The 15794-nt window shown below is 40.4% G+C and overlaps 1 protein-coding gene across 2 annotated transcripts in view; it reads right to left on the bottom strand.

Annotated features, from left to right (window-relative positions):
• The window catches only part of mnat1 (MNAT1 component of CDK activating kinase), a 57394-nt gene that overhangs the window by 23211 nt on the left and 18389 nt on the right, over nt 1–15794 (bottom strand). For both annotated transcript variants that reach the window (XM_021584958.2, XM_021584959.2), the window contains exon 8: nt 10948–11069. In XM_021584958.2, coding sequence (XP_021440633.1) covers nt 10948–11069 — 122 coding nt within the window. The remainder of the gene's footprint in view (nt 1–10947; nt 11070–15794) is intronic.

Below are 15794 nucleotides of genomic sequence, written 5' to 3'. Positions count from 1 at the left end.
TGAAGGCCATTCCACACGAGAAAATGCCAAGAAACTGAAGATCTCGTACAACGCTGTGTACTACTCCCTTCACAGAACAAACTGGCCCTAACCAGAATAGAAAGAGTGGGAGGTCCCAGTGCTCAACGGAGCAAGAGGACAAGTACATTAGAGTGCCTAGTTTGAGTAACATACGCCTCAAGTCCTCAACTGGCAGCTTCATTAAATAGTAACCACAAAACACCCGTCTCAACGTCAACAGTGAAGAGGCGACTCCGGGATGCTGGCCTTCTAGGTTCCAGCTAGAATAGTCATTTACAACATTAGCAATATCTACACTGTATTTCTGATCAATTTGATGTTATTTTAAAATGGACAAAAATAATAAGTGCTTTTCTTTCAAAAACAAGGACATTTCTAAGTACTGCAAAGTTTTGAACGGTAGTGTAAAAAAAGTCCCCGTTATTCTACTAAAGCCTCCTGCAATCCTTTCTACAGTAGCACTGTCAAAGCTGTATACATTTTTTTAAATTTTTTTTTTAAAGTCTGCAAACAAGCAAACACTGGCCACGAACGATGTGTTTACAATACCACGTTGGTAATAAAGCATCATTTGTTTGACCGCAAAGTCTAGGGTAGCTAGCTTTATCTTGGTACCTAACTAGCACCAATACAACCAGCCTGAAATGACTAGTAGAAACAGCAGTCATTTTCATTAGTTCTTAGCAATGATTTAGGAATCCTTGTAAGTATTAGCTAGGTTGCCACTTGTTCGCCAATGGAAATTGAACTTCAGTTCATGAAAATAAATAGCTAGCCAGCTACTTAACCCTGTTGTCCAAAGCTAACGTTATAAGCCTCTATACCATCCACTGCATCTTGCCTATGCCATTCTATACCATCCCTCGTTCAAATATTTTTTTTATGTACATATTCTTATTCATTCCTTTACACTTGTGTGTATAAGGTAGTAGTTGAGAAATTGTTAGGTTAGATTACTCGTTGGATATTACTGCATTGTCGGAACTAGAAGCACAAGCATTTCGCTACACTGGGTTATATGTTGTGAAGCTAGCCACAATAAGGATTAGGCGATTTGCGGTTTGCCTTCAAAATAAAATAGAATTGTGTCATTTTTAATTTGAAGGCTAGCCACAAAGTCCACTATTGTGGCTAATTCTTACTGTGGTTAGCTTCACATAGATGGGTCCAACCACCATTAATCAAATAAGAACTGTGTTATAAATTAGGGTTATTTTAGATGTTGACACCTACCTACTGAAACAGATTGTCGTTTTGCTATGTTTTTGGGCAAGAACATTGTTTGCATCCATGAGCTAGGTAGCTTTTTTTTGACCAGCAATGTAGGTGCGGGAGACAACTTTACCAGCATCATAGCATACGTATCGATGAATCGTTGTGACATATGAAATACAAGTGAGTGTAATCAATGTGTAATAATTACATTAAAAAAAAGTATGAACGTGTTAAATTATTATGTGACGTGCAGTCATATTCATGTCCTGATTGGTCAACAAGCTTATTTCACACGTCATAGTGTTATTTGACGTGCATCTTTTTTGACACACGCAAAAACCCAAATCGGCGTTCCATAGAAATCCTGGTTGAGAATGAAACGACTGAACAAATTAACAACGAAACACAGCAAGTAGGTGAAAGAAATAGGTTTCGATTAGGTCTTACTGGTAATGGGGAAATGCGTAAAAGCCAACAAAATAAATTTTTGGGTCAGTGTGGTGTGTGTGTAACCTTTATTTAACTAGGCAAGTCAGTTAAGAACAAATTATTATTTACAATGACGGCCCGGCCAATTGTGCACCACCCTATGGGACTACCAATCAAGGTCGGATGTGATACAGCCTGGATTCGTACCAGGGACTGAAGTGACGCTTCTTGCACTGAGATGCAGTGCCTTAGACCGCTGCGTCCATGTGTAAATTATTTAACTGTACTAGAACGCTTAAAAGGCCGCAAAAGTTCTAAATTACACAGATCTTTTTTGGGGGGTAAGGAAAATATCAGAATCGGCCAAAAATGTCATATCGGTACATCACTAAAATAAAATAATTTAAAAACTCAATGGAAACGGCAAGATAATCATCCCTCACAAGGGTCTGAAATTCTTCCTTGCAAGACTATCATCTGGAGGCCACATGAAATGTAATCTCTGCTGAATGATGGTAATATGAGGTAGATACACTCCATCAGTGTATTTATTTGGACAGTGAAGCTAAAGCTTTTAATTTGGCTCTATAATTCAGGATTTTGGATTTGAGATCAAACTTTAAATATGAGGCGACAGTACAAAATGTAATTTTATTTGAGGGTATTTTCATACATATGTTTTGCCATTTAGAAATAAAAGCACTTTCAGTAGAGTTGAAGTCGGAAGTTTACATACACTTAGGTCGGAGTCATTAAAACTTGTCTTTCAACCACTACACAAATTTCTTGTTAACAAACTATAGTTTTGACAAGTCGGTTAGGATATGTACATTGTGCAAGTCATTTTTCCAACAATTGTTTACAGACAGCTTATTTCACTTAAATCACTATTCCAGTGGGTCAGACGTTTACATACACCAAGTTGACTGTGCCTTTAAACAGCTTGGAAAATTCCAGAAAATGATGTCATGGCTTTAGAAGGTTTTGGTAGGCTAATTGACATAATTTGAGTCAATTGGAGGTGTACCTGTGGTTGTATTTCAAGGCCTACCTTCAAACTCAGTGCCTCTTTGCTTGACATCATGGGAAAATCTAAAGAAATCAGCCAAGACATCAGAAAATAATTGTAGACCTCCACAAGCCTGGTACATCCTTGGGAGCAATTTCCAAACACCTGAAGGTACCACATTCAACTGTACAAACAATAGTACGCATGGGACCAAGCAGATGTCATACCGCTCAGGAAGGAGACGCGGTCTGTCTCCTAGAGATGAATGTACTTTGGTGCGAAAGTGCAAATCAATCCCAGAACAACAGCAAAGGACTTTATGAAGATGCTGGAGGAAACAGGTACAAAAGTATCTATATCCACAGTAAAACAGGACTGGTGCACTTCACAAAATAGATGGCTTCATGAGGGAGAAAAATTATGTGGATATATTGAAGCAACATGTCAAGACATCAGTCAGGAAGTTAAAGCTTGGTTGCAAATGGGTCTTCTAAATGGACAACGACCCCAAGCATACTTCTAAAGTTGTGGCAAAATGGCTTAAGGACAACAAAGCCAAGATGGCTTAAGGACAACAAAGTCAAGGTATTGGAGTGGCCATCACAAAGCCCTGACCTCAATCCCATAGAAATTGTGGGCAGAACTGAAAAGGCGTGTGCAAGCAAGGAGGCCTACAAACCTGACTCAGTTACACCAGCTCTGTCAGGAGGAATGAGACAAAATTGACCCAATTTGTGGAAGGCTACCCAAAACGTTTGACCCAAGTTAAACATTTTAAAGGCAATGCTACCAAATACTAATTGAGTGTTTGTAAACTTCTGACCCACTAGGAATGTGATGAAAGAAATAAGTTTAAATAAATATTATTATTCAGACATTTCACATTCTTAAAATAAAAGTGGTGATCCTAACTGACCTAAGACAGGGCATTTTTACTAGGATTAAATGTCAGGAATAGTGAAAAACTGAGTTTAAATGTATTTGGCAACTGTATCTAGTCCATATGAAGGTGTCATAAGTACTTGAACAAATTCAATTTCTCTGAGTACACAAAAAAATTAAGAACACCTGCTCTTTCTATGACAGACTAACCAGGTGAATCCATGTGAAAGCTATGATCGCTTATTGGATGTCACTTGTTAAATCCACTTCAATCAGTGTAGATGAAGGGGAGGAGACAGGTTAAAAACAGATTTTTAAGCCTACCATAGAGCGGGTAAACGCAAGTATTTCCCATGACTGTGTCTCAAACCCAAATGTTTACCCACCACTCCACTCTGGACTTGAACAGTCTTTATGACCAGGTCCACCTATACAAGGCAGCAGTGCCCACCTTCACCCTAAAAGGACATCGCCCTAAAACGCAGCCCCAACACTTCAACCAGGAGCAACAGATCAATAGACACACCGCACAGACCAGCAAGACACTCCCAGACCTGTGGGTAAAGGGCTTGGTAAAGCCCTGCCTAACCTCAGCTCACTGGTCACAATAGTAACACCCACCCATAACACACGCTCCAGGAGGTATATTTCACTGGTCATCCCCAAAGCCAGCTCTTCCTTTGGCTGCCTTTCCTTACAGTTCTCTGCTGCTAATGACTTGAACAAATTGCAAAAATCACTGAAGCTAGAGACTTATATCTCCCTCACTAACTTTAAGCATCAGCTGTCAGAGCAGCTTACCGATCATTGCACCTGTACACAGCCTACCCAACTCCCTCATCCCCATAGTGTTATTTATTTTTTTGCACCCCAGTATATTTTCTTGCACATCATCTTCTGCACATCTATCACTCCAGTATTAATGCTAAATTCTAATTAAATTTCGCAACTATGGCCTATTTATTGCCTTACCTCCCTAATCTTACTACATTTGCACACACTGTATATAGATTTTTCTATTGTGTTATTGACTGTACGTTTGTTTATCCCATGTGTAACTCTGTTGTTTGTCTCTCAATGCTTTGCTCCATCTTGGCCAGGTCACAGTTGTAAATGAGAACTTCTTCTCAACTGGCCTCCCTGGTTAAATAAAGGTGAATTTTTTTTAAAAATGGTTTGATGAAGAATGCAAAAACCTAAGAAAGACATTGAGAAACCTATCCAACCAAAAACAGAGACCCAGAGTCCACACCTTCACTAAAACGAATCACAAAAACAACAGAAATACACTACGGAAAAAGAAATAACAGCACCTCAGAAATCAGCTCAGTGTAATTGAAGAAACCATACACTAACCACTTCTGGGAAAATTGGATAACAACACAGAGTTATCTAAAACGGAGATGTATGGGTAAACCACTTCTCCAATCTTTTTGGCCCTATAACAAAGAACAAACAGAAAAACCATATACATGATCAAATACACATCTTAGATTTAACTATTAAAGACTACCAGAACCCACTGGATTCTCCAATTACATTGAGTGAACTACAGGACAAAATACAAACCCTCCAACCCAATAAGGCCAATTTAAATTGGCTATACTTAAACTCTAACATCATCCTCAGCTCTGGCATCTTCCTCAATATTTGGAATCAAGGACTGATCACGCCACAAAAGTGGAGACAAATTTGACCCTAATAACTACCATGGGATATGAGTTAACAGCAACCTTGGGGAAAATCCTATGCATTATCATTAACAGACTCGTACATTTCCTCAGTGAAAACAATGTACTATAAAATCCATGTACAAACAACAAGTGAGGTTAAAATTGGCACACAAAAAAAAAAAAAACATTCTTTCCACAGGGCCGTGGGGTGAGACAGGGATGCAGCTTAAGCCCCACCCTCTTCAACATATATATCAACGAATTGGCGAGGGCACAAGAACAGTCTGCAGCACCCAGCCTCACCCTACTAGATTCTGAAGTCAAATGTCTACTGTTCGCTGATCTGGTGCTTGTCCCCAAGCAAGGAGGGCCTATAGCAGCACCTAGATCTTCTGCACAGATTGTCAGACCTGGGCCCTGACAGTAAATCTCAGTAAGACAAAAACAATGATGATCCAAAAAAGGTCCAGTTGCCAGAACCACAAATACAAATTCCATCTAGACACCGTTGCTCTAGAGCACACACAAAAAGAAAACTATACATACCTTGGCCTAAACATCAGCGCCACAGGTAACTTCCACAAAGCTGTGAATGAGCTGAGAGACAAGGGCCTTGTATGCCATCAAAAGGAATATAAAATATGACATACCAATTAGGATCTGGCTAAAAATACTTGAATCAGTTACAGAACCCATTGCCCTTTATGGTTGTGAGGTCTGGGGTCTGCTCACCAACCAAGAATTCACTAAATGGGACAAACACAAAATTGAAAATCTGCATGTAGAATTCCACAAAAATATCTTCTGTGTACAACGTAAAACACCAAATAATGCATGCAGAGCAGAATTAGGCAGATACACGCTAATTATCAAAATCCAGAAAAGAGACGTTAAATTCTACAATGACCTAAAAGGAAGATTCTCCCAAACCTTCCATAACAAAGCAATCACATACAGAGAGATGAACCTGGAGAAGAGTCCACTAAGCAAGCTGGTCCTGGGGCTCTGTTCACAAACAAACCCCACAGAGCCCTAGGAAAGCAACACAATTAGGCCAAACAAATCATGAGAAAATAAAGAGAGAAATACTTGACACATTGGAAAGAATTAACAAGAACTACTTGGCTCTAAACAGAGAGTACACAGTGGCAGGATACCTGACCACTGTGACTGACCCAAACTTAAGAAAGTTTTGACTATGTACATAGCCTTGCTATTGAGAAAGACCGACGTAGGCAGACCTGGCTTTCAAGAGAAGACAGGCTATGTGCACACTGCCCACAAAAAGAGGTGGAAACTGAGCTGCACTTCCTAACCTCCTGCTAAATGTATGACCATAGTGACACATATTTCCCTCAGATTACACAGATCCACAAAGAACTGGGAAAAAAACTATTTTGATAAACTCCCATATCTACTGGGTGAAATAACAGTGTGCCATCGCAGCAGCAAGATTTGAGACCTGTTGCCACAAGGAAAGGGAAACCAGTGACAAACACTATTGTAAATACAACCTATATTTCTGTTTATTTATTTTACCTTTTGTACTTCAACTATTTGCACATCGTTACAACACTGTATATAGACATAATGACATTTTAAATGTCTTTACTCTTTTGGAACGTCTGAGTGTAATGTTCACTGTTCATTTTTGTTTATTATTTACTTCACTTGCTTTGGCAATTTTAGCATGTTTCCCATGCCAATAAAGCCCTTAAATTGAATTAATTGAGACAGATTGTGTGAGTGCCATTCAGAGGGCGAATAGGAAATGCAAAAAATGTAAGTGCCTTTGAACAGGGTATGGTAGTAGGTGTCAGGCACACCGGTTTGTGTCAAGAACTGCAACGCGGCTGGGTTTCTCACACTCATCAGTTTCCCATGTATATCAAGAATGGTCCACCATCCAAAGGACATCCAGCCAACTTGACAACTGTGGGAAGCATTGGAGTCAACATGGGCCAGCATCCTTGTAAAACACTTGACACCTTGTAGAGTCCATGCCCTGAGAAATTGAGACAGTTCTGAGGGCAAAGTGAGGTGCACCTCAATATTAGTAAGGTGTCAATGGTTTTGTACACTCAGTATATGTGTATTCAAGTAGTCAGATGTTTAGTATTTGGTCCCATATTCCTAGCAAGCAATGACTACTTAAAGCTTCTGACTCTACAAACTTGTTGGATTTACAGTTTGTTTTGGTTGCATTTCAGATCATGTTCTGCGCAATAAAAATGTAATGGTAAACAATGTGACACACTTCCTCAACACATCTGAAGTTGAAGAAGCGTGCAATTGGAATGCTGACTGCAGCAATGTTCACCAGAGCATTTGCCAGACAATTTAATGTGCATTTCTCTACCATAAGCCAGCTCCAATGGTCATTTTAGAGAATTTGTCGTCAGTTAGTACAACCAGCCTCACAACCGCAGGCCACATGTAACCCCGCCAGCCCAGGACCTCCACAACTCATTCTGATTGGTAAGGCCAGGCTCCCAGTCACTTGTGGGATTGTCTGAGACCAGCCACCCAGACAGCCGGTGAAACTGAGGAGCATTTCTGTATGTAATAAAGCCCTTTTATAGGGGAAAACTCATTCTGATTGGTAAGGCCAGGCTCCCCAGTGCGTGGGCCTGGCTCACAAGTGGATGGGCCTATGACCTCCCAGGCCCACCCATGGCTGCGCCCCTGCAGTCATGTGAAATCCATAGATTAGGGCCTAATGAATTTACTTCAATTGACTGATTTCCTTATATAAACTGTAACTCAGTAAAACTGTTGAAATCTTGTTGCGTCTATATATGTTTCAGTATAAATAAGAGTAAAATATGTTTCTAATGATGAGTGAAAAACTTGAGGCACCATACCCAGATTCGTCGGTCGGAACGCCAGACGGTGAAGCATGATTAATCACTATATAGAACACGTTACCACTGCTCCAGAGTCCAATGGCGGCGAGCTTTACACCACTGCAGCTGACGCTGGGCATTGCGCATGATGATGATAGGCTTGTGTGTAGCTCCTCAGCAATGGAAACCCATTTCATGAAGCTCCTGACAAACTGTTATTGTGCTGACGTTGCTTCCAGAGGCAGTTTGGAACTCGGTAGTGAGTGTTGCAACCGAGGACAGACAATTTCTATATACGGCAGTCCCGTTCTGTGCGGTTGGGTGGCTTACCACTTCACAGGTGAGCCATTGTTGCTCCTAGACGTTTTCACAGCACAATAACAGCTTTTACAGTTGACCGGGGCAGCTCTAGCAGGGCAGAAATGTAACGATTAGACTTGTTGGAAAGTTGGCATCCTATGACGGTGCCACGTTGAAAGTCACTGAGCTCTTGAGTAAAGGCCATTCTACTGCCAATGTTTGTCTATGGCGATTGCATGGCTGTGTGCTCGATTTTATACACTGGTCAGCAACGAGTGTGGCTGAAAATAACGAATTCACTATTTTTTAGATAAAAATATGACACCTTGAAATGGGGGGGACTAGACACAGTGTTTTCATTTCTAAAACATACACAGTACCAGTAAGAAGTTTGGACACACCTACTCAAACAAGGGTTCTTCTTATGTTGTAGAATATTAGTGAAGACATCAAAACTATGAAATAACACATATGGAATCATGCAGAAATCCCCCCAAAAAGTGTTAAATCAAAATATATATTTATATTTGAGATTCTTCAAAATAGCAATCCTTTGCCTTGACGGCTTTGCACACTCTTGGCATTCTCTCAACCAGCTTCATGAGGTAGTCACCTGGAATGCATTTCAACTAACAGGTGTGCATTGTCAAGAGTTGTGCTATGACATGGTAGGGGTGGTATACAGAAGATAGCCTATTTGGTAAAAGACCAAGTCCATATTATAGCAAGAACAGCTCAAATAAGCAAAGAGAAACAAAAGTCCATCATTACTTTAAGACATGAAGGTCAGTCAATACGGAACATTTCAAGAACTTTGAAAGTTTCTTCAAGTGCAGTCGCACAAACCATCAAGTGGTATGATTAAACATGCTCTCATGAGGACCGCCACAGGAAAGGAAGACCCAGAGTTCTCTGCTGCAAAGGATAAGTTCATTAGAGTTACCAGCCTCAGAAATTGCAGCCCCAATAAATGCTTAGCACAGTTCAAGTAACAGACACATCTCAACATCAACTGTTCAGAGGAGACTGTGTAAATCAGGCCTTCGTGGTGGAATTGGTGCAAAGAAACCACTACTAAAGTACACCAATAAGAAGAAGAGACTTGCTTGGGCTAAGACACACAATAAATAGACATTAGACAGGCAGAAATCTGTTCTTTGGTCTGAAGAATCCAAATTTGAGATTTTTGGTCATTCTAAGGCCAGAATCCCAGAGTCACGTCTTCACTGTTGACATTGAGACGGGTACTATTTAATGAAGCTGCCAGTTGAGGACCTGTGAGGCGCATGTTTCTCAAACTAGACACTAATGTACTTGTCCTCTTGCTCAGTTGTGCACCGGGGCCTCCCACTCCTCATTCTATTCTGGTTAGAGCCGGTTTGCGCTGTTCTGTGAAGGGAGTAGTACACAGCGTTGTACAAGATCTTTCTCGCATGGAATAGCCTTAATTTCTCAGAAAAATAATAGACTGACGAGTTTCAGAAGAAAAGTATTTGTTTCTGGCCATTTTGAGCCTGTAATCAAACCCACAAATGCTGATGCTCCAGATACTCAACTAGTCTAAAGAAGGCCAGTTTTATTGCTTCTTTAAAAATCAGAACAGTTTTCAGCTGTGCTACCATAATTGCAAAAGGGCTTTCTAATGATCAATTAGCCTTTTAAAATGATCAACTTGGATTAGCTAACACAACGTGCCATTGGAACACTGATAATGATAATGGGCCTCTGTACACCTATGTAGATATCCCATTAAAAATCAGCCATTTCCAGCTACAATAGTCATTTACAAAATTAACCAAGTCTACACTCTATTTCTGATCAATTTGATGTTATTTTAAAAAAGGGACAACAAAAGTGATTGTTTCAAAAACAAGGACATTTCTAAGTGATCCCAAACGTTTGAATGGTAGTGTACCATGAAATAAAAAAGGTGACATTCTGTACTGTCGCCTCATATGAGACATTTTATCTCAAATACAAAATGCTGGAGTAGAGCCAAATTAAGTTTTAGCTTCACTGTCACAATAACAGTCACCTCCTTACACCACTGAGCGCTCTAATTCATCTCCATGTGCCACTTTCCACCAATTAGATCAGGGCTCTTGGCAGGTGGGAGGGCCTTAGTCAAGTCAAATCAAATCAAATTGTTTTTGCTGACAGACAGCAAGGTCCAGGAGAAGCAGTGAGAGGGAAGGGGCAGAGGGCTGGTGCAGGGGAACTGGTTGGCTGTTCCCCTTTAAACCTTGCCCTCCCCCACCTCTCACAGCTAATCAAGGGCAACTTCAGAGAAGAAGAAAAAACTGAAATCCAGAGCAGCCTCACTCCCAGTTAAATACCTTACTGTACCACATCAGATATGCTGTGCAAACTAGGCCAGGCCTTATACTAAGCTGGTCAACCTTTGGAGGTGCTGATTACACCACTGTTCACTAAACAATATAAGCAAGGCCTTACAGTGTGGTGCTTTCCCCTGTAGTTATTTATCAAACCACTGCCATCTCCAGATTATTTTGTGCAGCAGCTAACTTTGCCAGTTGTGCAGAGCTGTGTGTGTTACAGGATGTGTTCTTACCCGAGTCGCCCCAGCTGCTCCAGCTCAGGGACGGGGGGTCCGTATGTGTGCATGTGGATGGGCTGGTAGTGGTACAGAACCTCTTCTAACCGGTTCACGGTCAGCAGCGACACAGTCTGACCCTGTAGCACAGGAGAAGTGGCACATTACAGTCAAACATGTTTTCCGGTGTGAACATCACTAATAAATCACCACAAAGAGATTTAGCAGTTGTAGAACAAATATGCTACCCAAATCCTTAAGGAAACAACCGGTGGTCGGCAACCTATGTCGTCGTAAAAAGGCATGCTAGATCGAACAGCATTGACCAAGTCCAAAACGGCCCCCAAAGTAGACAGCAAGAGTTAAGCAGTGAACAAAGCTATTTTTCTCAATAGTGAAAATAACCTACCCTAAGTTAAACCCTCTGATGGTGATTTGGATAGGGAAAGCCTGTGCTTATGCTAGAGCTCGAATTGTACAAAGCAAGAGAGAGCTACTCAAAAATAGTTCTGAACCAAAGTAAATACTATGAATAAATCCTGTGGAGAACAAGGTAAGTAATGATGAGAAATACAGAACACAGACTGCCCAGAAGGCTCCGGTGATTCATGATAAATTAACTTTACAGGAGGGAGGCAAAGTCATGGAGGAGAGCAGTAACCGTCCGTCCGTCTGTCTGTCTGTGTGACTCCAATCAACGGGAGCTTTAAGTGGATTCATCCAGAAACACCATCATGGCACGGTGGGTGGCCAACCAAATTACCTGAATGACATCACTGCCATTTGGTAAGCTCTCCGGCACGCCAAACGACCCACATTAATCTGTCGTGTATCCTCCAATCAGAAAATATGCTGTGAAACAGATTTGATATCTGCATATTCTCTTCCAATCCATGAAGGTTGAAAGGGGTTTCAAATGTCTGCCTTGCCTCGCAGTCAAAATGCCCTTGACTGTGGCCATTGAGCAAGAAACATGATCCTTCTTCAGGACGTTGCAGCATTGTTCGATCTCAGCCTGTGCCATTAGTCAGAGGGACTTTCCGGTCGGCCATGTTCTCTACTGAGTTTCAGTCTAGCTTTAAAGCATTTAGACTGGAAGAAGGGTAATGGATGAGTTTGGATGACAATGAAACAAAGAGAATAAAAAAAAAAAACATAGATAATGTTTAAACAAAAATATAGGAAGGGAGCGAGAAACAGAGTGATAAAAAGTATGAGAGCGAGAAACAGTGATAAAAAGTATGAGAGCGAGAAACAGTGATAAAAAGTATGAGAGCGAGAAACAGTGATAAAAAGTAGAGCGAGAGAAACAGAGTGATAAAAAGTATGAGAGCGAGAAACAGTGATAAAAAGTATGAGCGAGAAACAGTGATAAAAAGGAGAGAGAGCGAAAGAGAAACAGAGTGATAAAAAGGAGAGAGAGAGAAAGAGAAACAGAGTGATAAAAAGGAGAGAGAGAGAGAAACAGAGTGATAAAAAGTATGAGAGAAACAGAGTGATAAAAAGTATGAGAGAGAAACAGAGTGATAAAAGTATGAGAGAAACAGAGTGATAAAAAGTAGAGAGAGAAACAGAGTGATAAAAAGTATGAGAGAGAAACAGAGTGATAAAAAGTACGAGAGCGAGAAACAGAGTGATAAAAAGTATGAGAGAGAAACAGAGTGATAAAAAGTATGAGAGCGAGAAACAGAGTGATAAAAAGTAGAGCGAGAGAAAGTGATAAAAAGTATGAGAGCGAGAAACAGTGATAAAAAGTATGAGAGCGAGAAACAGTGATAAAAAGTAGAGAGCGAGAGAAAGTGATAAAAAGTATGAGAGCGAGAGAAACAGAGTGATAAAAAGTAGAGAGCGAGAGAAAGTGATAAAAAGTATGAGAGCGAGAGAAACAGAGTGATAAAAAGTGTGAGAGCAAGAGAAACAGAGTGATAAAAAGTATGAGAGCGAGAGAAACAGTGATAAAAAGTATGAGAGCGAGAGAAACAGTGATAAAAAGTATGAGAGCGAGAGAAACAGAGTGATAAAAAGTATGAGCGAGAGAAACAGAGTGATAAAAAGTAGAGCGAGAGAAAGTGATAAAAAGTATGAGAGCGAGAGAAACAGAGTGATAAAAAGTATGAGAGCAAGAGAAACAGTGAAAAAGTATGAGAGCGAGAGAAACAGTGATAAAAAGTATGAGAGCGAGAAACAGTGATAAAAAGGAGAGAGCGAGAGAGAAACAGAGTGATAAAAAGGAGAGAGAGAAAAAGAGTGATAAAAAGTAGAGAGAAACAGAGTGATAAAAAGTAGAGAGAAACAGAGTGATAAAAAGTATGAGAGAGAAACAGAGTGATAAAAAGTAGAGAGCGAGAGAGAAACAGAGCGATAAAAAGGAGAGAGAGAAACAGAGTGATAAAAAGTAGAGAGAAACAGAGTGATAAAAAGTAGAGAGAGAAACAGAGTGATAAAAAGGAGAGAGCGAGAGAGAAACAGAGTGATAAAAAGTAGAGAGAGAAACAGAGTGATAAAAAGGAGAGAGCGAGAGAGAAACAGAGTGATAAAAAGGAGAGAGAGAAACAGAGTGATAAAAAGTAGAGAGAAACAGAGTGATAAAAAGTAGAGAGAGAAACAGAGTGATAAAAAGTATGAGAGAGAAACAGAGTGATAAAAAGTAGAGCGAGAGAAAGTGATAAAAAGTATGAGAGCGAGAAACAGTGATAGAAAGTATGAGAGCGAGAAACAGAGTGATAAAAAGTATGAGAGCGAGAAACAGAGTGATAAAAAGGAGAGAGCGAGAGAGAAACAGTGATAAAAAGGAGAGAGAGAGAGAGAAACAGAGTGATAAAAAGTATGAGAGCGAGAGAAACAGTGATAAAAAGTATGAGAGCGAGAGAAACAGAGTGATAAAAAGTATGAGAGCAAGAAACAGAGTGATAGAAAGTATGAGAGCAAGAGAAACAGAGTGATAAAAAGTATGAGAGCGAGAAACAGAGTGATAGAAAGTATGAGAGCAAGAGAAACAGAGTGATAAAAAGTATGAGAGCAAGAAACAGAGTGATAGAAAGTATGAGAGCAAGAGAAACAGAGTGATAAAAAGTATGAGAGCGAGAAACAGAGTGATAGAAAGTATGAGAGCAAGAGAAACAGAGTGATAAAAAGTAGAGCGAGAAACAGAGTGATAGAAAGTATGAGAGCAAGAGAAACAGAGTGATAAAAAGTACGAGAGCGAGAGAAACAGTGATAAAAAGTATGAGAGCGAAAGAGTGATAAAAAGTATGAGAGAGAAACAGAGTGACAAAAAGTATGAGAGAGAAACAGGGAGACAAAGAGCATAAACATTACAGTGAAAGGGGAGCTGATGAAAACCAACTGAACTAGTAACATGTGGCCCCTGGCCTCCGACTGCTGTTCTAACGCATGCTGCTGGCCAGGCAATCATGCACAATAGAATGAACAAAGCTGGGGCCGACACAAGCAACACAGTCCGGTGTGACACACAGCTCAAAACAATGATTCAGTGGTGTGGGGCCATATAAAATATCTGAATATTATGTGATAAAAATCAAGATATTGCCACTAACAAATAAAACAAACATAGGTTTCTATCCAACTGGCGACAGATTTTCAGAAAAATATTCTAAAGTCTGCATAAAAACAATATGCTCATTTTCCGACCAGGTGTTTCCATCAAACTGACTTGTTTTGCTGATAAAATGGCCTGTGCGTGATGACGCAGCGTACATTCTTTTTTTAAGCACTTTGGCGGTCAAGTTCCCATGACGAAAATGTATTTAATTGCATTTCCAACTCCACTGATGGTTTGTCACAAAAACAACTGGTCTGATTAATAGCAAACTAGTTAGCTGATAAAGTGCACAGGGTGTTATATGAGATATGGAAAAGAGCAAGATCATTTTATTTGATAATTGGCAGCCAAGCACTGATCATCATGTCACAAGCAATCAAATAAGAGCCTACCCTCCATATTTAGCGTATGGGCAATTTGCATGATCACTGTGCACTTTACTAGCATGTGAAGTTCATGACTTATTTAATCTGCTTATTCAACATACTGCTTTTCCTTGTCGTGGTGGTAGGCCTACAACAGCCTGATGTGATTATCAATATTGGCATTATCACCTCTATTCATTTTTCTGAAACAAGAAGTTCCCATGTCAAACGAACAAATTGTCTATCGACATTTATGAAATTGCACCATCATTTCCTGTTTCCATCAGCCCTGTCATGACTTTATGTGTCAGGTTATTCATCCACATGAAACGGTTGGATGGAAATCTGGTTATTGACAGTCAAACATTCACTACACAAAACAAAAATACTCTCCTCCTCCCACATTTCTCTGCTGCTGCCACTCAACCTTTAACCCTGTGGGGCCAGTGACCCAGGCAGACTCTTCCCTCCCATTCATCCCTACAACACTTCAGCCCCAACACAAGCTAATCAAACCCAGACCGGCCACTCTCTCTCCCCGCTCTCCATCAATCTTCTTTCAGTCTTTCTTTCAGCACTGTATTACTCCTACTCTCCCCTGCACCAATCACCCAAACAGACTAGAGTGATGGTGGGGTGAGAGAGAGAAAGCGAGACAGAAAGTGAGAAGAGAAAGAGTCACAGATGGTGAAAGGGCAGTAAATCTAATTTGACAGACAGACAAACTAGAGCAGTCCAGAGAAGTTTGTTGCATTCCTGTCCAAAGGCACCTTGAAAACTGGCAGGAACACACACATACTGTATCGCTCACCCCTACACCACACACAGAGCTCCCCTGTTAAATGTGTTTGCATCACTGTAACATCAGTATTGTCAACATCCAGTTCATTCACTAGCTGCCTGCAGATTGTACAATGGGATTGAAAAACAATACCTAA

This window comes from Oncorhynchus mykiss, chromosome 25 (genome assembly GCF_013265735.2).
Source record: "Oncorhynchus mykiss isolate Arlee chromosome 25, USDA_OmykA_1.1, whole genome shotgun sequence".
Classification (NCBI taxonomy): Eukaryota; Metazoa; Chordata; class Actinopteri; order Salmoniformes; family Salmonidae; genus Oncorhynchus; species Oncorhynchus mykiss.
The sequence above is the reverse complement of the archived record's forward strand: the minus strand, read 5'-3'. Positions and strand labels throughout refer to the sequence as shown.